The sequence below is a fragment of the Chelonoidis abingdonii genome, chromosome 18 (assembly GCF_003597395.2).
Source record: "Chelonoidis abingdonii isolate Lonesome George chromosome 18, CheloAbing_2.0, whole genome shotgun sequence".
NCBI lineage: Eukaryota > Metazoa > Chordata > Testudines > Testudinidae > Chelonoidis > Chelonoidis abingdonii.
In genome coordinates this window covers 10,053,741-10,078,549 of record NC_133786.1, presented here as the reverse complement: position 1 = coordinate 10,078,549, position 24,809 = coordinate 10,053,741, and the positions used below count along the sequence as shown (strand labels likewise).

At 45.3% G+C, this 24,809-nt stretch overlaps 2 protein-coding genes across 2 annotated transcripts in view; one reads left to right on the top strand and one right to left on the bottom strand.

The window, feature by feature from the left end:
- NCAPD3 (non-SMC condensin II complex subunit D3) overlaps positions 1 to 4,488 on the top strand; it is a 38,171-nt gene extending 33,683 nt beyond the window's left edge. Inside the window, exons 31-34 of the mRNA XM_032802410.2 lie at positions 97 to 174; positions 3,806 to 3,880; positions 3,987 to 4,047; positions 4,144 to 4,488. Of these exons, the coding sequence (XP_032658301.1) occupies positions 97 to 174; positions 3,806 to 3,880; positions 3,987 to 4,047; positions 4,144 to 4,255 (326 nt within the window). The 3' untranslated portion in view covers positions 4,256 to 4,488. The remainder of the gene's footprint in view (positions 1 to 96; positions 175 to 3,805; positions 3,881 to 3,986; positions 4,048 to 4,143) is intronic.
- Positions 4,489 to 7,060: 2,572 nt separating this feature from the next.
- The window catches only part of JAM3 (junctional adhesion molecule 3), a 39,141-nt gene continuing 21,392 nt past the window's right edge, over positions 7,061 to 24,809 (bottom strand). Inside the window, exons 2-9 of the mRNA XM_032802399.2 lie at positions 16,215 to 16,280; positions 14,540 to 14,653; positions 13,697 to 13,849; positions 13,276 to 13,478; positions 12,410 to 12,509; positions 11,360 to 11,489; positions 9,945 to 9,999; positions 7,061 to 9,098 (exon numbers count right to left, since the gene is read on the bottom strand). Of these exons, the coding sequence (XP_032658290.1) occupies positions 9,063 to 9,098; positions 9,945 to 9,999; positions 11,360 to 11,489; positions 12,410 to 12,509; positions 13,276 to 13,478; positions 13,697 to 13,849; positions 14,540 to 14,653; positions 16,215 to 16,280 (857 nt within the window). The 3' untranslated portion in view covers positions 7,061 to 9,062. The remainder of the gene's footprint in view (positions 9,099 to 9,944; positions 10,000 to 11,359; positions 11,490 to 12,409; positions 12,510 to 13,275; positions 13,479 to 13,696; positions 13,850 to 14,539; positions 14,654 to 16,214; positions 16,281 to 24,809) is intronic.

The following is a 24,809-nucleotide window of genomic DNA, read 5'->3' as shown; positions in this document are numbered from 1 at the left end:
GGATTTTGCACGTTATAGAACAGGTTTATGTGGTTGTAGAACTGTCTTGGGGAGCAGCTTTCTGTCTTTAACTTTTTCTTTTCTTGTTACTTTTAGTATCTTTGTGTAGCCTAAACCAACAGTCTACTGGAGCGAACATTTCACTGGTGGGCCGAGCAATCAGTACCCCTGACCGTAAGTAACTCAACTATATAACTTTTGAGAATCATAGAATATCAGGATTGGAAGGGACCTCAGGAGGTCGTCTAGTCCAAACCCCTGCTCAAAGCAGGACCAATCCCCAGACAGATTTTTGCCCCAGATCCCTAAATGGCCCCCTCAAGGATTGAACTCACAATCCTGGGTTTGGCAGGTCAATGCTCAAACCACTGAGCTATGGTTCCAAGCTGCCCAAGAACTCCCTTCTTTGTACAGATGCACCAACGTAGCCCACGCTGTAGTGCAGTGGTAGTCAATCTTTCATTACTGGAGAACTACTTTTCTCTGTACATATCTATATTTCAGTGGTGGCCAAACGATATAGTCTTTGAGAGCCACAGCATGACGTTCTAGTGTGGAGTCAGTGTATGATAGGGCCTGTACTCCTGGCCACTGAATGGGGGGAATGTTTGGTCCTTTTTTCTCCCAACTTCTGGGCGGCTGAGGAGGGGAGTTTCCCCTACTTGTTCCTGGCTCATCCTCTGATTGGAGTGCTCCCTAGACTGACCTGCATCTCCCAGAATGCCTGTGTTAGTGCTCAGCACTGCTTCCTGTGATCATCTTGCTCTGCTCTGCTCAGAACTGTAGACTCTGAAGCATGATCAGAGTACTGCCACACTAGAAAAGATCCCTGCTAGGCACTGGCCTTCTGTTTGATGAAGAGTCCAGCTCAGGGCCCAGTCGAGACCTATTCTATCATTGAAGGAGTTGATGAGCTGCGATAGCAGAAGGATCTTTGTACACTTGGCTTGGATCTGATAAAGTGGTATTAATAACCTATGAAGTGTTCTCCGAGAGCGAGCTCTTCTCTAAATAACAGCTGAAGTGAGTGTTGGGGAAGCAATAATTGTTCTGTTCTCAGCTGTGGAAACAAGCTATGTAAACTCCCAATTCATTACTGCTGCAGAACTCTGATACACAGGTCACTAGTAAGTGTGTCTGCCCATTATGTCTAGGCAGCTAAATTACAGCCTCAGAAAACTCGACCGTGAAAAATTTCCATTTATTGGAGACATCTCTGATCGCATTCCTGCATGTTATGCAATATCCCTTTTGTGATGATGCAAGACAGTTGACTATTCATTTCTTAGGACTTTTGAAGTATCCGAATGATTTATGGCAATAATCCAAATCCTTCATGTGCAGAGAGAGTGGGAAATGTGGCAGCCCACTTCCTGTTATCCTTTTGGAGGAGACCGCTGGGGTAGTTCCTGGGCAGGCAGCACCGTTCCAGAGCCCCACTTTCGTACTGTTCATATGTACTGGAGCATGGATACAGAAGGGACTATGAAATGTTACTGTGCTAAGCGGCCTTTTCAGTGCATTTCCTCTGCTCCCCTTTCCCACTTCTGAATTTCTGTAGGGCACGCACTGTACCAGTCGCTCTGTGTGTGGAATTAACTTCCTCCCCTCCCCGACAAAAATAAAGGAAACTCCATCTTAATTGTAGCAATGACAGGTTGGCTCTCATTAAACAGTTTTGGCCTGATATTTAAAGTTAAGTGTGAACGATTGCCTGTAGGAATATGTCGGGTGCGCACGAAGTGGGTATTCATACATGTGCATGGCCATTTAGGCAGCAGACTGGCTGCTTACATGTACAAATATCTCATCTCCATATGCAAACAGAAGCCAAGCACAGACAACTGGTTGCATTTAATGGACAATCTGACCCTTATCTTTGTGCGTTCTCACTCTGTTATGCTCGTTCCGTCTGTCTAGTTATCTACATCACACCAGTCCACTGTACTAGCTGAGCACTTAATGCTTTTTGCAGATAAGATGATGACTACTGGGATGCAATACAGAGCAGAAATTTTTCCTTCGTCTGCATGTCTGTCTTGGGGGCTTGCGCTGCAGCTCCACTTAAGAGCCATATGCTATGAAATGGGGAGAAGGTTAATCCCCAGTGGCACCAGTCCTAAAATCCTGCTTTGTTTCCTGGCAGCCTGTGTTCTCAGCAGTGGCTCAAGCTGTACAGTGCGTTATCGCTGCTTCAGTTAATCTGTACTGAGGTGTCTGCATGATGGCACTGGGCCTTGTCGGTTGTTAAAGGATCAGAGGAGAACATTTTTCTTTCCCTGGTCTATCATTTGTAAAACTCCTGCAGATGCAGTTCTTTGTAAATCACTTCTGAGTTGGGATGTTGAGAGGCCAGCTCTCATCCCTGTATCTCGTGAGACTCTCGTCTGGCTAGCAGATCAGTCTCTGCCACCCTTGGGTCTTTCTCTCCTCTATTGTTTGCTCTGGACAGTGGAAATGGGTAAGAGGGCCTGGGAGAGAATAGACTATTTCACTATGGAATGTATATGCAAACACCAGCGGTGATGCTACATGGTCTGTGGAGGGCTTCAATAAAAACAGGGAGTGTGGAAAGAATAGTTGGTGGTGATCCTGTTCGCCATTTCTTTCTCTCCCTCTTATAGTAAAAAGCTGTAGCATGCAGTAAAATGAGGCAGGTGTAGTCATTTACCATTTGTGAAAATCACATTACCTTAAGATAAGACTTTCGCTGTATAAAGTCAGGACATTCAGAGGCCAGTCTCAAGAGTCAAAAGCCAATCCAGGCAAGATAAATAATAAAGCTGGACAACAATGGCATGCCTTCGTGATTCCTTGATTATGGCCAAAGGCAGCCGGATTGTGGGGTTCTAAGGGTACCAGACAGCGAGTTCATATCCTGAGAGGTCAGAGACGACGTCTGTATGCTCGCTGCAGTGGGCTTAGGAAGCATACCGGATCCTGTGTTTGGATTCATACGCAGCAGTCTGGTGTGTGTCCAGCAGGGGGAGCTTGACCAGGTGTGACCTGAGATGGTGTGGACAAGCAGCTGTAGATTTAAGGAAATGAGAACTCTCCAGTGGCCCCCAAAGAATGGAATTTCCTTCAAGTCTAATAGTGAAAAACAGATTATCATGAACAAGTGTGTATGTGTTACCTTGAAGATTGAGGCACAGGTTTGCGCTCTATAGTCTTGTCTTGGAAGGGCAGCTGGTGCTTTTAGAATGGCCTTGAATGACCGTTTTTTTGGCCTCCTGCTCGATAGAGTTCGAAGGCTTAGTGTAGAGATCTACTGTAGGAATTGGAGGTGTCTTGCTAATGCTGCTAGCTTCCTATTAAAAACTATTCACACCAACTTGAACTTAAAAGGTTTTTTTTCTAAATATTAAAGAACAAGTTGTATGGGGTCATTAGGCTTTTAGCTAAACATCTACAGAATTTTATTAATTCACTTGGCAATATGTGCCTCTATCCTCCTCCTGAAGCACATGCAAACCTAAAAATACTAACACAGGCTATGATTTCACTACCTGGAAGGGATAGGAATTTGCCTTGTTTAGGGTCATTGATGCCCGTCCTACTCCCAAGCACACAGTGTGAAGGAAATTTTGGCAGAAGTGCTGTCAGTATTAGGTATAAACTTGACTGTGGGCACTGAGGATGAGCAATTCCATTGCTTTTCCTTTATTCTATGTAAAAGATGAGTTGATACATGGTTCAGTGGGCCAGAAAGGAGCGTGCATGCTTGTTGGAGTTGGGTATGAAAGGATTGTCTTGCCCTATGGCTGTATTACAAGCTGACTGCCGATTTGCGTATTTCTTTCAGAGACGGTTGATAACTTGACCTTTGGAGCTGGGGTCAGTTTCATCAGCCTGACGCGCACACCTGCTTCAGCTCAAGGCAAGTTATTTTCATGCTCCCAATTTTTAAAATAAAACCAAACCAAACCAAACCAAACAAAAAGAGGATCAAATGTGCATGTTTCACTTGTAAATGTCGCTTGCAGAAAAAAACGGATCCCAAGATCAACAAAAAGATGTTCTCTGTCTGACGTCACCTGATAAACCGTAAGTTCAGCCCAGGCCTTAGCTACCAGTGACTCTAGGTAATACTAGTGTCTTTTTTAAAAATAAACCAACAATCATTCTGTTTCCTTTCTGTAGAGGGCCCCTGCCTCGTCAGTGGAAGGTAGAATCTCCATCCAGGAGAAAAAGCAGCTCAACTGCAAGTCTAAGGAGATCCCTGCGGAAAGCTCCCCTGAAACCAGCCAACTGATACTTCCCCGTCCATGCACTGTATAGTTCCAAAATGCTCTTGTTTAGACTCTTCATCACGCTGACCATGAACTATTCCTCTTCCCTCTAAAGTTATAATTATGAATCGTGTGTACAAGTGTCTCTCCTTACCCCCCTCCATTTTATTTGTTTTTATATACACACACACACACACACACACACACACACACACACACACACACACACACACACACACACACACACACACACACACAAGTTTGCTTTGATTTATAAACTGGAGCAGTTAATGACATTCTTTGTTGTAGGACAACTGGGCGTGCCAGGAAGCTCCAGTATCTAGTGCTGGCTGACTATTCACTGCACAGGACCTATGGCTTGTTCATTTTGAAACGCAAGACTGTCTTGGCCATAAGCTCTAGCCCATTGTATTTAAGTTCAGCCATTAGGAATACTGGCTTCGTTGAACCTGGTATGTTTGTCACAGCTTGTTACCTTACATGACTGAAATGGCTATTGGCTTAAATCATTCCTTTGGTGTCATGCTGTCCAGTGTTCATAATATACTAGTTACCATATTTTCTGCAAATCTAGAATAGCTTGACACTGCCATACCTGCAAATCTGATATAATTGCAAGTTATTAAGGATTTATGTGTAATGAAAGGTCCATTCTGTGTGTATATATAGCCTTCCTTTTCTTTCCTGAATGGAGTATTTCCACTCTTGGACCAAGTTCTTATTTCCAGCTGTTAAAATTTTATGAAAAATAAATGTTTAAAGAACAAATTCCACCCACCTCTCAGCTTTGCTTCTCTCAAAGCAAGAAAGTTATTTTTTTTCTGTAAATCTCTAGCCTCACCGCATTCATTTTATTTCTTGCCCACTGCTTTCGTCTCTTCCATGCCTACGTTGAAACTCTACTATTCTGTCGCCCCAACAGCCAGTGTGCTCATCCATATAAATACTTGAATTCCTGTGGGATCCCCACCCATTAGAGCAGCTGCTTGCGGGGTCCAAATCCTTACTATTACCCATTCTCGGGGCTGGTGTATATGACAGCCAAGTAAAGCCTCTACCACCAGCCACCTGGTGTGACTTACACATGCATTCAGTGCAGCTGTTGGAACAGCACGTTTTGAACATGATCTTGTTCATTTTACGGATAGCAGGTTCTGAGTATTTTATTGAGGATGGTAAATAGTATTGAATTTTAATGCTCAGTACAAAAAAGCCACTTTTTTCTGTGCAAAACACTAGTGTTCATGCTGGAATTACAGTTAAGTTTGAAAGCCCAGCCTTCTCAGTGCCCATACCTGACTGAGATCTTCCAATGCTCAGCTTGAAAACTACTGCACTTCCCTGGCATTACATAACTTGTTCTGTAGCTCTCAAACCTAAATTTAAGTGACAATGCATTTCGCTACAAGCCTCCTTAAGCATTTACCTCTGTGCTAATAAGGTACAGGTTGCTCCAGCACAAAAGGAAATTGAATGACTGAAAAGGGAGAGAGGCAAAGTTCAGCTTCCATTTTAATCTTACCAATACTGTGGTCACTCCCAGGATTCTTCTTAAAGAACTTTAAGTGGGGTCAAATCTTAATCTCAGAATTAATGTAGCAGAATATATAGGGTTAGTTCAAATGGTTTTGAATGAAGGAATGGTTAACTATGACCACCTTCTTTTTCATTCCATCCTACTTACATCCCTCCACCCCAATTAACTAGGCATATTGACCAGTAAGACAGCAGTGAGGTGGTAATTATACTAAGTCTAGTTCAAATATAAAACTCTTCAGAGGTTTTCTTGAAATGTCTTGTCTTTGAACAGAACCAGGCATAGTCCATCAGGTAAGAATACATTTCTTCTCGAAAAGAAATGGGGGTGGAAGAAATTCCCACAATAAACCAACTGATAAGTATTTACATGAGTTTTGTAACATCAATTTAGTTCTTTGTAAGTCACCAGTTGAAGTAAACAAACAATCTGTCAGAAAACAAGCAATCTTTCACCTGTTACATTGAATTCAAAGCAAACACAGGTTAGGATAAATAAGAATGTAAAAAAACCCCAACAACACAAGGATGCTTTAATACCTTGATATGTATGTAAAACATTCTTGGCAAAGTTAAATGTAATACGTTAGTACAAACCTATAAAATATTTACATTGAGTTCTGTAAATCAAATCTGATGAGCTATGTCTTGGGGGTGGGCAGGGAAGGGTCCCTTCGTCCTGGTAGAGATGCCACTGTCACATTTTTAGATCTGAAAAATAAATCTCTATTCTTCACCATGCAAAGAGTCTGCAAACTGATAAATCCTGCCTTCGGCTGAAGGTCAAGTGTCAGACAGTGCTTCCCATAGTGCCACAGCAAGCTTGACTCTAAGCTTTTTCCTCTCTCTCCCCATCTTAATGTTCTATAAACAGCACAGAAAAAGAGTAGAGGATAAAACTGGAGGGTAAAGGAGTGTCTTTAAGTACTCTATTGTCATGGTGACTACAGGACAACATGCAGCCAGTGGACAGGAATACCTAGTTTTGGGTGAAGAGCACATCTTAAAGGTAACCATAAATCAATTGCAAGGTGTCACTACCCTCTGGAGAGCACACAGGTACTGCTACCCCATCTTTACCTCCATCTATGATAGCAAAAGGAGCAAGTGGCGGGACTGTGTTTGTTTAAATGCAGCAATGGCATGTCCAGCAATGCCCCAAAATCACAAGTGGTGAAAAGGCCAAGGCAGATTCATACAGAACACACAAAAACCCAACACTGACAGTCCAAATTGTCAAGTATTCAAAATACTGTATGCATCCAAAGTTAAGACATCTCCATTTATATTTGAAATACAAGTACACTAAATTATGCTACATCAAAAACCATTCTTCAACCACAGCACTGAATTGCTCTAGAGTTGCAGCTAAGTATTTCATATTTAACATTTGCCCAATGCCGTAAATATACGTTTCTGAAGAACAAGGAATTCTAAATGATCCCTTCAAGCCAAGAAAGTGGTAACATCTACCAGCTGAAAAAAAAGTTGCAGCTAACATCTTCAAACAACTTTTGTGTCAAGCTTTTTGCTTTCACAACTCCAGAGATGTTTTCCCTGCTTGCTATGCAATCTCAAAATTCTGAAGAGATGGTGTAGCTGCCAGAGTTAGAATTAATTTAGAGATCTTGCAGAGAGAGGTTTGTCGTCTTCAGCAACCATTAGTCACTCTGTCACCTGGTCAGAACTTAATTCAAACACCTTCACAGGATATTTCTTGCAAATAAGCATTGGTCTTTTGCAAGAAAATAGTAATTTGAAATATAAAATTGAATAGCTCCTGTCTTAAACTTACAAAAAGGATCCCTGAATGACTCTATGCTCTATGTCCTATAAGACCTCTCTTGGGAAGGAAAATGTTGAAGTAAGCTTGGGAAAAAGTGGCTGCTTCTCTGTCCACAGTTAGTAAAGTTGCTTGTGCTGCACTCTGCAATAATACTGATATGCTCTGCCAGTGCCATGCTGTAGCAACATTTGAGCTCCTGGCTGCAGTTTAAAAAGGACTTGTTTTTAAAAAAATAGCTACGTTATTTAACACTGTTGGCATAACAACATATTTACATTTTAAATAGAAATGTTACCTTCGCTGAAATAATCAAAATACATCTTTGCAAAAATTTAGAATACAGAGTTCTACAAAATCAACTGGGTCTGTAGAAAAGCTTGAATTCATTTCAGTACCATTGTGGCAATCAGCCCACAACAGTGGTTTTGGCTTTAAATTTCATAAAAGGGATATCTTAATGCTAAGAGTCTCTGCCTCCAGTATCCAGAATCTTAGAAATATTTCAATAGCTACACAACAGGCAAGCCTGCTTTGTGCAAATTAGAGTTAAAAGTTACCTGCATACAGTGAGTATTTTATGTAAAACTGAACAAAAGCAATCTTTTTGGATTGATGCCGTACATGTGGAAAAAACAGAATTCACCACTGCAGGCAGAAGGTCTGCGACATTTAAACCAGTTAGTTGCTCTTACTATATCTCCACCCAGCACTGTGGGTTTGACTCAGATTGTGGCTCCGCACCTGCAGAACCAAATCCTGACTGGGGTTCCTAAAATCCACAACAGTCAAACATTTGAGGCCAATGCTACATGTGCAACAGGGGCCAGTTAGTGAGATCAGTAGCCTGCATGGCTGATGCTCAGGAGGGGCTCTGCAGGACTGATGTGATAGCAGTTCTGGCAGCTCAGCCTAGCAGACCTTTAAAGATAAAATGATATGAAAGGCAGGAAACCTTCACTTGCGTAGCTGGCAAGAGCCCAGTACAGTTACAACTGTAAAGGTTCCCAGCCAGGCTCAGGCCTGCGCAGCTAAGCAGAAGGTTCTCCCCTTTTGTGGATAAATCTCTTTTAGAATCTATTGCCACATCAGCACCTTTTGTCTATCAGGTCAAGATGCCCATTTACCTAAGGCTTCTCCCCCGTTTGGCTTGGACATTCTGGCTGTGTATCTGCACCATTGGGAGAAGGCAGTTCCATGAGCATCTGTAGCTCAGAAGGCTATGGCTGTGGAAGGGAATGCTCAGTCTTGGAAAAAGTAACAGCTCCCCGCCTAGTGTGAGGAGAGATGCAAGTGGTCCAGGTGTTATCTCTGGGAGAGGAAAAATATTGGTTCGGAGTGAGTTGTTAACTTTGGCAAAAGAAAGTCCAGTTTGTGTGTTTCTAAACTCTCCCAAGTGCACTTTGTTCATCTTTTTGCTCTTGCTTTGAATTCCTGGAGGATGTATTTCCATATTTGTTCTGGCTGCTTTGCAATATCCTTTTGGCCTCTCAGATAACAAATGATGATTTGTGTCTGAAGTCACCCTGCAATGAAAAACTGATGTGTTCAGCAACGTTCCCCAATCGTGTCCAGGCACCTCTTCTTGCCCACTCTTCCCAACCCAAACATACCCTTGCAAAAGAGGTGTTATTTGTATAATTTTTTTTTCCGGAGTCCTGTCTGGGCCCCACTATCTGATTCTATCCCATAGAAGCTGGTAAGGCCAAGCGTCCACCAGCAATACCCAGCTCCTATCATCTCCTCACAGATGATCCCATCCAATGGAATGAAGAAGATTTCCCTGTACTGCTTCTTCAGTCTCTCTGCCGATAAGAAGTTTAGGAGACATCTGTCCCTGATTGGTGAGCAGCTCAAATCCTGAGATGTAAATATGCTAGTCTCTTACATCATCAGTATAGACTGTCTACTTAATCCAGGAAAGCGTATCCCAAGGGAGCAGTCAATCAGCTGCTTAAGGTAGAGCAGAGCTGTATTTGATACACTAGGGGTCAGTCCCCGAAGACAGGCAGTTGCCTAGTAAGGGTGTCCTGTTGGACAGACTTGACTAATAGAATATAAGTGATTGATAAAGCCGTAACCCATTCTCAGGATTAAACAGCATCATTCACAGGAGGAGGCCTAACTTCCTAGAGAGTGTAAAAGGACTAAACCTTCCCAAGCAAATGACTCAGCTGTTGTCCTTCCTCTTCGTCCTAGATCCTCACTTCATGAGTTGCATCTAACCCACGCTTGAAGAAATTCTGCCCTGGAGAGTGACTATGGGCTTTAGGTGGTGTGTAATTCCTGAGCTGGGCAGCCCTTCACCAGCCCCTTCAGAGATCTAAAAGGAAAGATGTCATGTGCTCATTGTTTCCCCTCCCTTAGCTTACCTCGTCATCTGTCTGGATATAATTAACACCATCTGGTTTTGCTGGAGTCTTGTAGCTGAAATAAGGGGAAACAGATCTGATTCCTGTGATGATGGGACTTCAGGTGGCAAAGCAGAACTGTTTATTATATTAATTATTAATATTTGAGGAAGGGGACAACTAAAGGTATTGTCAAAATGAGAGCTGACCTGGGGGCAGCTAGCTCTGCTCAAAGCCAGGCCTGGATGTTTCCCCCACTCAAAGCAGTTGGGCTTTCCCCATCAACTATAAACCCCTACAGGAGCATTTCTTCAGGGAGGGGAAGGTGCCAAATGTATCCACCCAGGCTACGCTTCTGACTGCAGTAACTGTGAAAAGAGTTAAATAGTTTTCCAGCCTCCCTCCTTCTGGTCACTGTAACATCTCCTCTGATAATTACTACGCAGTTAATTTTAAATCCTTGATTGCCTGTTGGCAGGTTTACCGATAATCCTTTGATTGCACAGGGTTATAAGAGCTCCACTTGTTTTGTCCAGCAGAGGAATCTAAATATTCATATTTGAAGTCCTACTTCCCCAGCAAGCGTCCACTTAGAATCACATTTAAATGGAGGGGTTGGGGCCTCTAGCAGACTGGGAGGAGGCTCTTGTTGAAATGTGACACTGAACTAGGCCAATCCAGCTTCCATCCGAGGTTACACAATCCCCAAAAGTTCAAGATTTGACTAAAATGTTGTTCTGTTTCTGATCTTGGAAGCTATTTATAGTCTGACCCTTTGGCTCCCATAATGCTGCAGTCTTAAATGCGCCACAGTGTTCAAGAACATAAGTCCTCATTGATGGGATCAACTCAGAAATGGCCATTTTAATCCAAATGGAAGTGCTGGGATGTACCCAGTCAGACGTGCTTTCCGCCCTGGGACTGCTCTCCCTCACACGTTTTCTGAATATGTCCTGATGCTTGTACTGATTACACAATGAGCTCTGCTCAGTAAATCTCTGACTTCTAAATGCCAGCAGCACGTGACCACAGGAAGCATCTGCCAAGCTACTGCATAAATACAACGGTGGGATGGTTGGGAATTAGCAGGGCTAAGCCCCTGTGTCTGTGCAAAAGTACCAGAATGTTAGCGCAAGGCTTCTTCCTCTTGCCGTTATTGTCACAGGAGACCCCTGTGTTGCAAATATGAGTGGAGACTTGCCAAGGTTAGCCTGTGTGTGCACCAACTTCTTGGTGCAAATGGGGGTTCAAAAGGCACCTGTGGAGCTGGGTGGAAATGGGCCCGTCTGCAGAGTTCATTGGGGAAATAGGAAGTAGTATTTAAAAGTCAGGCAGTGACCCATGCTCTCGCCATCAGGTGCCATGCCCTGTTATGAGAGCTGCATGCCAGGAAAGGCAGAGGACTATAGGAAAGAAGATTGCTAACCTACCCTTACCTTTTCCCAGTCTGTTTGCTGTTCACAAAGTAACCCCTTCTGTAGGCACAACAGATACCAAGCGTTATCAGCACCAGAACCACCACGACCACTAGGACTCCACCGACAATCCCACCAATATTAAGATCATCTGGAGAGGAGAGAAGGCATCAGTCACTGATCCACACAGGTCTCCCAGCCTTCCTCCTTACACGCAGATGAGCTGGCACGAAACCTTCCCCCCTGAGATTCCGCCTACTCGAGCAACTCACCCTCATGCCACTGCAGCTGCCCTTCTATTTTCAGCACACTAGCTCGGCCAGAGCTAATATGGTTATGTCTCTTCAAGCTGGAAACAACACCAGCTCCCACATCAATATATCCAAAGACTCTTCGTCTCAACTTCACTCCACCCTGGCCTCTCTTTTGCCCTGCCCTGTTCCGCTCACCCCTCTGTTCTCGTTCCTCCTCTTTCCATTTAGCTTGTCCCGTCCTAACTAAACCCACTCCCTCAATAAAACTATGGCACTAACATGCCTTTTGCTGCCATCACATTCACTCTCCTTATCTCTCTTCCTCCCTGCACCCTGTGTCTGACGCGTCTATTTACACTGCATGCTCTTAGGAGCAGGGACGGACTGCCTGCCATCCTGGGTCTGGGCACTGCCTAGCACCAGGTGGGCCTTAGGCACTACTGTCAGAGACATAATTAATTATAATTAATAGAATCAAATATATAAATCAGCTAAGTAACCTCAGGAATCATGAAGCTAATTGACCCAATCAGTTCTCCCGTTTTCATTTAGTGATTCTTTTTTCCTTGCCCACATTTTGTCATTGTGTTTTTCTATGTTGTTATTTAGATTTTCACATGCCAGGAGCCAAGTTTCTGTCTTATCCGCCTGTACAGCACCGTGCTGCGTCTGTGGGGCTCCAGAAATTATTAGGTATGTTGTAAGAGCCAAGAAGATACTTGATGCTGCATGAGACACCAAGAAATACCAGCCCCCAACACTGCAGAGCTTCTAATATATAAACCACCGCTTTCTACCAGTTTGCAGGGCCACTCACAGATTTCCATTTCCTGCTCCTCACACTTGGCGGAGCCAGCATCGTTTGTTGCTATGCAGTAGTACCGGCCAGTGTCACCCTTGTGCACGGCAGCGAAGACCTGTTTCGGAGGAAGCATAATGTGTCAGAGACAGGAGTCAGAATCACAGCCTTTTCACAAACAGAAAACAAACATGTTAGACACTACACCCAGAGGTCTAGGCCTTTTGGACCCGCATGAGGATGAAATAAATATACACAGGCATTTCTTTGTTTGCCTTTTGTTCACACCAAAGACCTGCAGAGACTAGAACATGTCCCCAAGCCTGCAGCCTGGAGATATTCTAGTTGCACGGACTCCAGAGAGGCCCAGAAATTAACTAGAGGTTCACCACTTTTAGAGCATAGCGGGAGAACTCACTGCAAAAGACTTCCCTCAGTAGCACAGGCTGCAAACTGGACCTGGCACATTTCTCCCTGGGGAAGTCGGTGATCAAGAGAGAGACCTTTCAGGGCCAGAAATGATGCTTCTCTTCCTTTTCTACAGCACTGAGTTTTTATGGTGACACGTTGATTAGAAACACAAAGAGAAAGCGTCGGGGTGGTTATGCCATTCCTCCCTCCTCACAACAGCGTGCTCTACCCACTCTAGAGCCAAAGGCAAAGACTACAACATGGGGGTCATCTCTTCTGGTCCTAAGGAAGAGTTCTTCCCCCACATCCTGCAGTTGGAGTCTGCCATCCCCTCGGGACTAGAACCCCAACCTGTTCCAATTGTTCCCTCCTCTTCAGTCCACTCATAATCTGGGTATATGCAAAGAGCAACCCTAGCATAGCCCCTAGCATAGCCCAGCAACAGCATTCTTGGTCATTTCTGTCAGCATTACCAAAGTGCCTGTTCCAGGGTTCAAGCTGAAGGAGGAATTACGGAATTTGGGGTTAGATTTGGAGTCAGTCGGTAAGGGTTCGCTGTTGCGGTACCAGCTGTAGGTGGACTCTGGGTAGCCTTCGTTCTCATGGCAGTGAAGGGTCGCTGTCTTGCCCACTGGCACAGCTTTAGGGACTCTGCACCTGGGAGTGACTGGCTTTACTGGGAGAAAAGACACAAAACGTGAATCACATGGCCCAGAACCCTGCTGCACTCCAGCTATTCCAGTCCCCCTTGGATCACAGAGCAGCGACTCAGCTGGACCCCAGTCCAGCATAACCAGGGCTACTTCCCCCTCCGGACGTGATGCCCACCACAGAAATCAGATTGTCTTGGGAAACCAACAAGGCGCATTGTGGGGCCAAGAGCTGAAGCAATACCTTGCACTGTAAGCTGGATGTTTATCTCATCTACTATCTTTGCATCGTCGGGTGCTGCCACTTCGCAACGGTAGGTGGCAGTATCCATGCGGGTGGTGTTTTTGATCACCAGCGATGTCCGGCTGAGAATTTCTGCACGAGTTACAAAGTCTCCTGGAGAAGGGAGGAGAGAGAAGGAACTCATGCCAAACAGGAGAGACCATATTTCCAGCTGTGTCCTCCATCAATGCATTTTAAAGGCTACAGCTCTATAGTTCTGAAGGAGGGGAAGAATCTGAATTGGAAAGCGTAACACCTGTTGCAAATCATAAAGCCAGAGAATGAGTTTCCAATCCCAATCACTCTCCAAAATCCCAGGGCTGGCAGTGCTGGGGTAGGCAGCCTGCTCCACCTTAACAGTAACCCTCTCCAAGTGAGTGGGAAGTGGCACTGCAGTGACTACCCTGGAGAGCAACTCTCATCTGGAATGATGGTAGATCTTCAAAGGTTCATATGGGACAGTCAGAGACTGCAAGCAAGGACTGTGGTTCCAAGATTATGGGGGCTGCACCAATTGCATCTTCACTTCACCCAATAAATGGTCCCACAAAAAGGATGCAAAGTTCTCCTGGTCTCACTACAGCTCTTTGTGACACCACACTGCTGACCATTCAGTTGAGGTCTGCCAGCAGGGAAAGGGGATCCAGGCCTAACTCAGTTCTGAACCCTGGCTGACCAACATAGGTTTCGGAAGTAACTAGTAGGAGAACCAGAATTCCTGCATTTCACAGACGCATTTCTTCCCTGCCTTTGTTTCTGTGGTTAGAAAGGGGAGAGGGGCATAAGGGCAACAAATCTTCATACCCTGCATTTTACTGTCAAAATATACATAGGATTTTTCACCGCCTCTGATTTTCTTCCACTCAATTCTGGGATTGGGTGTTGTGGTGGATTTAATGATGCAGGACAGCTCCACACCTAGCAGCAGAAATAAAACAAATACAGATTAACAGAGTACAGCTGTGTTTTCACTCTGCTCCGAGCTGCATCACACACTGTTTTCCTGGGAGAGGTTGCCCATAAAGCCAGGGCCCCTGTCTTTCATCTGTCTCACAAACAGGAATGCTGCTGGGTTCCAGGAACCTTGGTGAAGACGGACCTCGGCCAGCAAAAATAATAACAATGCAGATAGCGACCTCTGAGAGAAAGGAACACATTCAGCATGACGGTGTCTTATTTATAGCAAACAATCCCTCACAGCGCAGGCACCCAGCATTGGCTTCATTGCTAACAAGCATGCAAGATGGAGCGAGAGTCATTGTTCTCTCCCAGAGCAATGACTGAATTATAGCTGTCATGCTGGCATTTATGAGAGAATGCTTCAATCTCATCCACCATCTCCCACTTCAGTCAATTCAGTAGCTCAGTCCCCTTGGCAGGAGGCATTTTCATTACCATTTTACAGAAGAGGAACCTGACCTCAGAGAGGGGGGAAATCCCTAGTGTTACACTGGACGTCTGCAGTAGGGCCAGAAAGAAGATTTACATCTCCCCAATCCCAGTCCTCTGCCTTCATCAAAACACTACTCTCTCCTCCATGCTTATGTCCACTGCTTCGATCCTGCTGATGTGCTCCTAGATGCCGTCCCAGGACTCTTTAGAGAACCAGAACAACCTCTTACGGCATTACTGGTACTTGGGTTCTGGCACATCTCAAATCCAGCACTCACCTGTGTTTAGGCCCCACTTCAGTTAAGCACTTAAGTCTGATCCACACCTAAAACTTCGGTCCACCTAGTTATGGTGCTCAGGGGTGTGAAAAAGTCACACCCCTGAGAGACTAATTAAGCCGATCTAAGCCCCAGTGTAGACTGAATTCTTCCAGCAACCTAGCTGCTGCCTGCCAACGGGGTGGATTCACTACAGAGATAGAAAAACCCCTTCTGCGGCTGTAGCATGTGTCAGCGCTACAGCACTGCGCTGTAGCACTTGTAGTGTAGACTTATCCTTAGGCACATGCTTAAGTGCCACTGAGTTCAATGAGACTTCAGTAAAACATTTTAAGTACGTGCTTAAGTGCCAATGGCACTTCAGCAGAACCCTTATGTTTAAGTTTCAGAGTAGCAGCCGTGTTAGTCTGTATCCGCAAAAAGAACAGGAGTACTTGTGGCACCTTAGAGACTAACACATTTATTTCAGCATGAGCTTTCGTGAGCTACAGCTCATTTCTTTGGATGCATAGAGTGGAACACACAGACAGGAGATATTTATACATACAGATAACATGAAAAGGTGGAAGTATGCATACCAACAGGAAGAGTCTAATCAATTGTTTTAATCTAATGTTTAAGTACTTTGCTAAACAGGAAGAGATGTAAGAACAAACACGCGTAAGCACTTTGCTGAAACTCAGGACTTTAGTTCTGCCTTGCTCTACACAGCACATATCCTGAGACATGTGCCAGGTCTTCCCGATTGATGCAAATCTACAGCTACAAGAAAGTGTCAAGATCATATTACAGAGCTGACAAGCACTTACGCTGGAATTCCTGCACCACAGGCTTTGTGTTGCTGGATGTCAGCTCCACGGCCAAGATTCGATAACCTATAAAAACAAACAAAAGGGATTAAGAACAGCCCAGCTCATCAATCCTACAGTTACACACTTACTCCCTGGTGAGAAATCCTCTAAGCTAGCTTCAATAAGGACCAGCTTCCTTACAACAAAAGCTCTCCCTGGCCTCAAATGCTGGGCCAACCAGCCATTATTAGCCTTGTGTTTATTTAGAAATCAATCTCGGTGCAAATACCAAAGGTTAAAAGCAACAATTAAAGAGCACTGACAAACTGGCACAATACCCGCAAAAGACTCTTCCTCAAGCCATGCGCTCCTGGTTATAGGGTGGACAAACATTCACTCAAAAAATGGCCAAAAGTGGCTTGCAAAATAAGGACACTGGCGTTCAAATTAATTTGACAGATGAGATAAAGGCAAGGAAAGCTCAAGAATTTAATTTCACTTTCTAAACTCTGGAATTGGTTAGCTCTGTCCATAGTGAATGCACAGATTATTTACTTATTTGTATAGTTTGCAGATCCCTCAGATTAAGACGCCCTATAGAAATGTACAATATGTGAGTAATAAACCATAGAAGGCTGTTTCAAGAGAAAGCTGGACAAAAAGGGTAAGGGCAGATTTAGGGCTCAAACTGGACAAAGTTAGGGGATTGGAATTAAGCAGGTTCGGTGAATTCCTGCCCTGAGTGAGGTCAGTGACAAATTTCCTATTGGCTTCAATTTGGCCAGGATTTCACCCTTTGAGTGGAATGTTCAAAATTACTCAGCATCAGCTTGATTCTGCTCCCATCGTCAAAAGCCTGCTTTTCCACTGGCTTCTAGGGGAGCTGGGATAAGCCAATGCAGAGGGCTCTAGAAAATCCCACCCACCATACGCAGCAAGTCCTCTGTCTGCCATAGGCTGTTTTCATTTTCAGTCGTCCCTGTTTTCCCCCTTCTTGCTGCTGCTATTCCAGCCTTTTGAATTATCCTAATTAGTGCTGCAAGCTTTACCTTTTTACAGCGGTTTCCTGCTTGAGACCCAGCCTTTTATGGCTTTCTAAACTTAACACCTTTCATCCTGGTAGGGCTCAAAGGCTTGCACCATGCACCACCCCTCAACTCTACATAGAGCTCTTCTGGGGCAGAGGGCAGCATCCAGCACTGCCCATCAGGAAAACTGGATCACCTGAGCAAACCTTCTCTGTCACATGAAGAAACTTTTACAGCTGAGTATTCTAGTATCGGCAGGGCCCATCACCTCCCATTCAACCACACCCTCCCACAGAGCATATCGCACAGTCCTGTCTCTCAGTGATGCGGTAGGGCACACAAAACAGTCTACAGGAGCAGTGCACCAGGGACCAGCATGGAGACTCATTATTAAAGACCTGATCCAAAGCCCACTTCTGTCAACAGAAAGACCGCCCCTTTGGACGTCAGTAGGCTTTGGATCAGGCCCAAAGTCAGGAAGATGAAAACTAAAGCAACAGTGACCCGATACACACAGAAATCAGGACACTGCTTTATCCAGGATGAAACAGACAAGACAAACCAGGGAAGGAACTCAAAATGAGACATGAGGAGGAGGAAAAGGGCCTACCTACATCATTAAGACAAACCACTGGAAATTCCCTCATGCTTGATATTTCAGGTGGAAATATTTCAAACCAACAACCAGTGATGAAAGGAAGTTAAAATTCCTACTGTTGGACGGATCAGGAGGATACAATGAAGAAACTCTGCCCTTTGCTGCAGAATTGTTTTTTTTTTTTAAAAACCACGTAAGAGAGGAGACCAACTGAAAGTTGATGGGCCTGATGCTCCTACACCCTTTAGCCACTTTTGGAATTCTCCTCGCTAATTATCATCACTCGTTATTTGTTAAGTGTTGACAGTTTGCTCAGTGCCATGTTGGGCATAGTTCCTGCCCCAAGCAGCTTTCTCAAAAAAGACCAAGATGCTCTCAGAGGCTGGTGAAATTTAAAGACCGTGACTCCAGGAGAATCATTGCACAGATAAGGGTCACAAGACATTGCAAACTAGCAAAGGCCCCAGCCAAACTACTGTCCTACAAAGGCAATTTACTCTTTGCCTCTGCACTCCTCTCTGTCTCAGCATTTGGAGACGTGTAGGGTACTTTGGAGAAGCCTAACATTGACTCAAGAAGGCGACAGTTCTGCTCCTGTAAGGCGGTCAGTCAGGTTAGAATGAATCACAGTGCAATATGGTGGCACGTAGCCCTCTGGGGCCTGGATTTGAGTCTGAAAATACTTCCCCTTTTGGGAGCACAGAAGAATGCCACCTTCCATGCTAGATCTCAGTAGGTGGAAGAAGATGCTCCAGTCTTGGTTTACTATCATTGGAAGGCAACAGAGTAGTTGTGCAAAGCACACGTGCAGGCCAGCAGTGAGAGAGAGTGGAGCATATTTATACCAGTCCTGCGATTTCCAGGCTTAGCTCTGCTGAATGATGATCAGCCACACAGAAGCTGTAACATGTTCCTTTCCCTTCACTCTTGTTTTGATCTTTCTTGTTCCATCTAAGATTCCACATGGCAAATCTGGTTTTGATCCTTACTCTCCTCCCTGGTGAGCATAAGCAGATCTCAGTAATCTCAACAAAAGCTTAGAGCATTAAAGTAACCAGCCATATGAAGACAAGCAACAAGCTCAGGAAAATCCCTCTGAAGTCCCCTGACACACTTCTAAAGAGGCTCCCTGCTGACGGGGAGGCCATTTTGTTTCTCAATTGAGGTTTCCCACCCGCAGGCTGCAAAGCACACGTTCCCTCAGCTCCATCCCCCACTGCCCAGGAGCTTGGATGTACATGCCCTTTCCTTACGATCACCATCCTGCTGATGCTTCTGCTGCAGAAAGGCATTTGCCTTTCAAAAACCCCCACTGAATAATGACTCATGTTCTCCTACAAGAGAAGATTTTTCTGGGCAGCACTAACTAGCTAAAACACCCAAAGAAGAGAACACACTGATGAGAATGCAACTGGTGAAGACGCTTTTTCCACTCCTGAGCCTAAGCAATGGGACGATAACATTCTGAGAGACAGGATCCAAAGCTTGGGGAGGAAAAGTAATGTTTGTCCCAGCTCCTGATCTCTTCCCCTGTGAAGAACACCCTCCTCCAGGGCTCTATTGTGTACCAGGACTTCATTTGTCTTACCTTTGGAGACTTGGATTGATCTTGCATTGTAGAGAGGGTTTGGCGAACAAAGCCCCGAGCCTGATTTGCAGAAGGGGTGGGATGAAGTGAATGGGATCTGCGGGTGCTCATCACATCTGAGACAGACCCCTGCTCCCTAAGGGAGTAATGCAAAAACAACAACCCCAAGCAGCAGCATCTCCTGAGGCCAGGAATAGCAGGAGGGCTCTGGGCGAGAGCTAGGATGTGTTGGAGAGCTAGAGAAGACAGTTTGCACAGCAACTGTGCTCCAGTCTGTCCTAGGCAATCTCATCAGCTTTGCTTTCCTGACTGCACAGATGCACCCAAATGATAGCAAGGAGGGGTGCAAACGTTGCCTTCATTACTTAGAGGAAAACATCCACGGATACAGAAAAAATGAACCTTTCATCCAGGTCTGCTTTGTACAACGTGCCCTTTTTCACAAGAAGGAAGCTTTTCCAGAGCCACACGTCCCATCAAACAGATACGGTGACAGTTGTTATAGAAATACATATAGTATCATACCTGTTACCATTCACGCCTGGTTATCCCAATAGCATGGGGGACATAGATGTTATTCAGACTATGAAGAGGGCAGGAGCCATTCAGCAACAGGGTAGCCTCCCCCGTTGCCTTGTCCTCTTCCTCCTCATCATCATAGTCCTGGCCTGGGGTCTCTGCTCTATTATTCAAACCTCTGCATTACCTGAATTCCTTCCTTGTTATCCAGAGTGAGATACATGGAGGACAAGGAAGGGATTCAGGTAATGCAGAGGTTCAGATCATAGGGTCTGGGATAAAATATACTGTATATCCTTTCATAGGAAGGTGGATGTAATACCCCACTAACTAGTGGTGTTATACTGTTCAAAGTGAGCTGAGATCCTACAGGCATTACTTCCCAGGCAATAGGATTACATCATAACTTTGACCCCTTCTCAGCTCTTGGAAACATTACTCACCCTTTCCTACCCATTAAAAACAAGAGATTTATGTTGCCCCATCAGGCACAAAGCAGGCCAACAACTGGTTTAAAATACAGAAGCTGGGTGCTTGGGGCCCTCCGGAGCGGTTCCAAGATTATTATGTTTATTGATTGTGGGCACTGTGTAGCTGTGGCTCCTTAAACCAACACGAGGGCAGATTTACTGATCACAAGCAGCAGAAGAGGGCTGCAGCCAGGGAGCTCTAACCCACAGCATGGAAGGGAAAGCGACGCAGGGAGCAACAGACTGAGCAGAGAGGCCGCAAAGCGGCAGCAAATGAGCTTCTTGCTGCTTGTCAATACGACTGCCACGAGTCTTACCAGCATCAGTCTTACTGGGACAGCAGAAGCCATTAAAAATCCAAGATCCTAGCTGTTCTCACACTCTGCTGTTAAAATAGAGGGGACCACTGCTGCTGGAAAACGCTGACTATTTTAATGGCAACCACGGAATTTGCATTGTTTGGTGTATTACATGATCATGAGTTACAACCCCCTCTTTAGAGGAGCCTGTGTATACGCATCTGGGGAGAAATTACCCCCAGCACAAAGACTGTGTGTTAGTGAAATCTCACCTGAGCCTTCAAACCAAGCTGTCACTGGTGTAACAAGGCTTGTGCCAGAACTCTTCTCTGCACTGGCAGGCATTCCCTGCCCCTAAAGCCCTCTGCATTCCTCATGCTGACAACCTGCAATAATGGCTGGGTATATAACGGACAAGGAGGGCCCAAAGAGACCCAAGGTTGAAACCTAAATGCCACCAGAACTCTATGGAGGACAATGCAACAGCATCTGCAGTGTATTTCTGCTCTTATTTTGGCTAAGGCGATCCAGCCCATATAAATACAGCCCTGCGCAAATACAAAATTTGTATCCACAACCGATCTGCAAGCTTTCATTTGAGATCTCGCATGACATTTTTTGATGAACCAGAATGTACCTACCAGACGCAGGAGATACCTGGACTCCCTTCTCTGCTAGCACTAAGAAGTTCTTGGGTCACAGGCACTGGAGGTTAACTACCCTCAGAATTGAACAACATGGCTGGGAAAGGTTCCAGTCAAGTTGTTGCCTCAAACTGAGCTTTGATGTGAGGTGGCTGAAGTGGGGAGTCGCACAGAGTGATTGTTACCAACTTTATAGTTACTTGATACATTCTGGTTTTTTTTTATAAAATACACTGTGATGCTGGTAACAAAGGGTTAATGAGGGCCTGAGAGCTAATTAACACACCTGGTTGCAACTGGAGGGCCAGGCCTAATTAAAGACGAGTCCCAGTTGGGGAAGGAGCTGGCTGGGTTCTATAAAGAGAGGAAGCCCAGAGCAGCAGGTGGGGGCAGGGACAAGAGTTCTATAATCTCTCTCTGAGTAGCAGGGAATAGAGGACTCTCAGGAGGGAATTGACACCCTTGGCCCTAATGGGAGAAGGTAGCAGGGTGAAGGAGACTCCTGCAGTGGGCCTGAGAGAAGGCAACCCACAGGCTGACAGCCATGGGGGCAGATGGGAGATGAAGGTCCAGACTAGGGCCACAACTCCGCGGTGATAGCCCCTGAGAGCCAGCGTCCTGCAGCAGCAGAGATCTGGGGAGGCCCCAGCATGGATTAAAAGTTTAAGACCAAGGAAGGGGGCAGAAACTGCTTTTGTGCTTCACTCTGGAGTCTGGCTGAAAGACTGCAGGGAGAAGCCCTGAGTCCACTGTTCTGCCAGAAGACTGGGACAGGGGAGGAGTCCTGGAGGGGTGAAAGATGGCAGATTGATGACCAGTGTTGCGTATGACACAGTCCGTTTGGTACACGGACACACTGGAAGGGGAGAAACTTTAGAGAGACCTGGCTGGTGGGCTGAGTCATGAGAAGAGAGACCATTAAAGGCCAACACAGCTGTCAGGAGGGGCATTAGACAAGGAAAGAGCTGCTACACCACACCCAGCCATGAGGGGATGCACCAGCGGTGAGTTAACTCTTTCTTATACATACACCCCTGCCCCCAAAAAAGCAAGAGAGAGGTCCAATGTCCATTATACTGAGCTCTCTCCATCATCACAAAGTCTTTGGTGGTTGTGCAATTCAGAATGCATCTAAGGTACGTGAGAATCTTATTATAAACCACACACTTCTTCATTATTCTCCCGGCTGTTACTTTATGTAGCAAGACTGCTGTGAGTGAGAGTAAATGATACACTTTTAGGCACTAGATGCATGGCAACTGAATGCTGTGTGTGTGTGTGTGTGTGTCAACAAGTTTGACTGCCAGTTTTGAGATGCACCCTACAGCATCCATTGTGAAAAAGATGGCATAGTAGAGAAAGCAAACATGTATGTCAACCTACTGCAAAGAGTGCCAGCTAGGGCAGCCCAGCTGAACCCCAGGCTGATCCCTGTCACACCAGACACATGCTAACTGTGCTTGAAAGAAACATAACAGTTCACATTTTTGTTGGTCCACTTGTCTGGTGGGGGAGAGCTAGCAGAGAAGGGAAAGCAGCAATGACTAGTGGACAGGGGAAGAGAACAAGACTTTGGAGAGCTGCTTTCTGTTCCATAAAATCATGAGTGGTGTGAAGAAAGTGAATAAGAAAAACTGATTTACTTGTTCCCATAATATAAGAACTAGGGGCCACTAAATGAAATTAATGGGCAGCAGCGTTAAAACAAATAAACGGAAGTTCTTCACGCAGTGCACAGTCAATCTGTGGAACTCCTTGCCTGAGGAGGTTGTGAAGGCTAGGACTATAACAGGGTTTAAAAGGATTAGATACATTCATGGAGGTTAAGTCCATTAATGGCTATTAGCCAGGATGGGTAAGGAATGGTGTCCCTAGCCTCTGTCTGTCAGAGGGTGGAGGTGGATGGCAGGAGAGAGATCAGTTGATCATTGCCTGTTAGGTTCACTCCTGGGACACCTGGCATCGGTCACTGTCGGCAGACAGGATACTGGGGGGAATGGTCTGACCCAGTATGGCCGTTCTTATGTTCCTAGCTGATCTTGAGTGAATAATTTATGGCCTAATTTTCAAAGGAATTTGACTTTCTGCACCTCTAAAAATCAGGCCCTTACCTTCTCTGTGCTTCAGTTTTTCCATCTGAAAAACAGGGATAATGATACTCAGTCACTTTTGTAAAAGGCTTTGGGATCTATAGATAGAAAGTGCTAAATAAGTGCAAAGTAATCAAAAGACAGGGACATAATTATATGGATCCAAAGATCTTTGATACTTTTGCCTTTCCCAGTAGTTCTAAGAAACTCAAGCATGGACAGAGCTGTGTTTATTAAAGGAAGTCAAAGCATCCCACTGGAACCTTATCCTTGCGCTACATCCAGAATAGCCATTTCTCCCACATAGTGTCGGTTGGGCAGTTCTCAAGAGCCCTGCTTTTCACAACCTGATTGTGGCTTTGGGTTACACCTGCAGCATCATCAATGGACTAGGGACGTGGGGTGTTCTGTCTCCCTCTCCCAGCTGGTCCACATCAGAAGTTTGTGAGCCTGCTACTGCTTCCTTACGCTGGAATTCTGAATGAGCTCAAGAGTTAGGTGCTAGCTCCCGTTCAGAGTTAGAGAGAGACAGTGGCCAGATTTACAAAGGTGCAGACTTGTGCCTACTGGGTTTACAAGTGACTTAGGCACCTAGCACCTAATGTCTTCAATTGGATTTTGGTGCCTAACTCACTTAGGTGCCCAGTGGGAGGTTTTAAAACCTATCAGCCTCTTTAGGTGCTTACAGGCCTTCATCAATTAGGCCTTTGGTGCCTAACGGCTGTAGGCTCCTCTGAAAATCCCATCCTCAGTCCATTAGCTCCTTTGTGCTTTTAGCACTGAAGGTCTAAGATTCAAATCCTATTGCTGGCCCAGGTGGGGTAAGTGATACATTCACTGTGGCATCCATGTGGCAGGCGCACAGCTGCTCTGAGGGTTAGCTGGAAAAGGGCCCAGCAGAGCCACATGTGTATCGCCAGGGCCAGGGCTCTGTCGGCTCTTGGCTGAGGACACAGTCAAGACTGGCTCTGGGGCAGGCTGGGGAACAATGAAGATGTGTAGCCAAAGATTAACAAACAAAAGCCTCTCAGTGTTTATGTCCAAATTAAGCAACAGTCTGGACCTGGGGCCTGGTGTGTGTGGGAGCCGATAACAGTTATAAAAGGCTCTCCTCCCACGGGCAACCAAGTGGCACTGGAAAACACTCCAGCCAGCCATAAATCCTCTGTGCTGTCACAGATGCCTACGCTTGGAGGCTTTTATTTTTACCAGCTACATAAAACAGTGCCACTTATTTTAGATGCACATTTGTGCTGCTTGTTTAAAAAGGAAGCCAAGTCCCCGACAGACTCCTACGAACAAAAGAAACATGTTGGCACAGGCAGGAAACATGAAGAGGGATGGCAAATGGAATGGTGCAGAGAGGTCTAACGGACT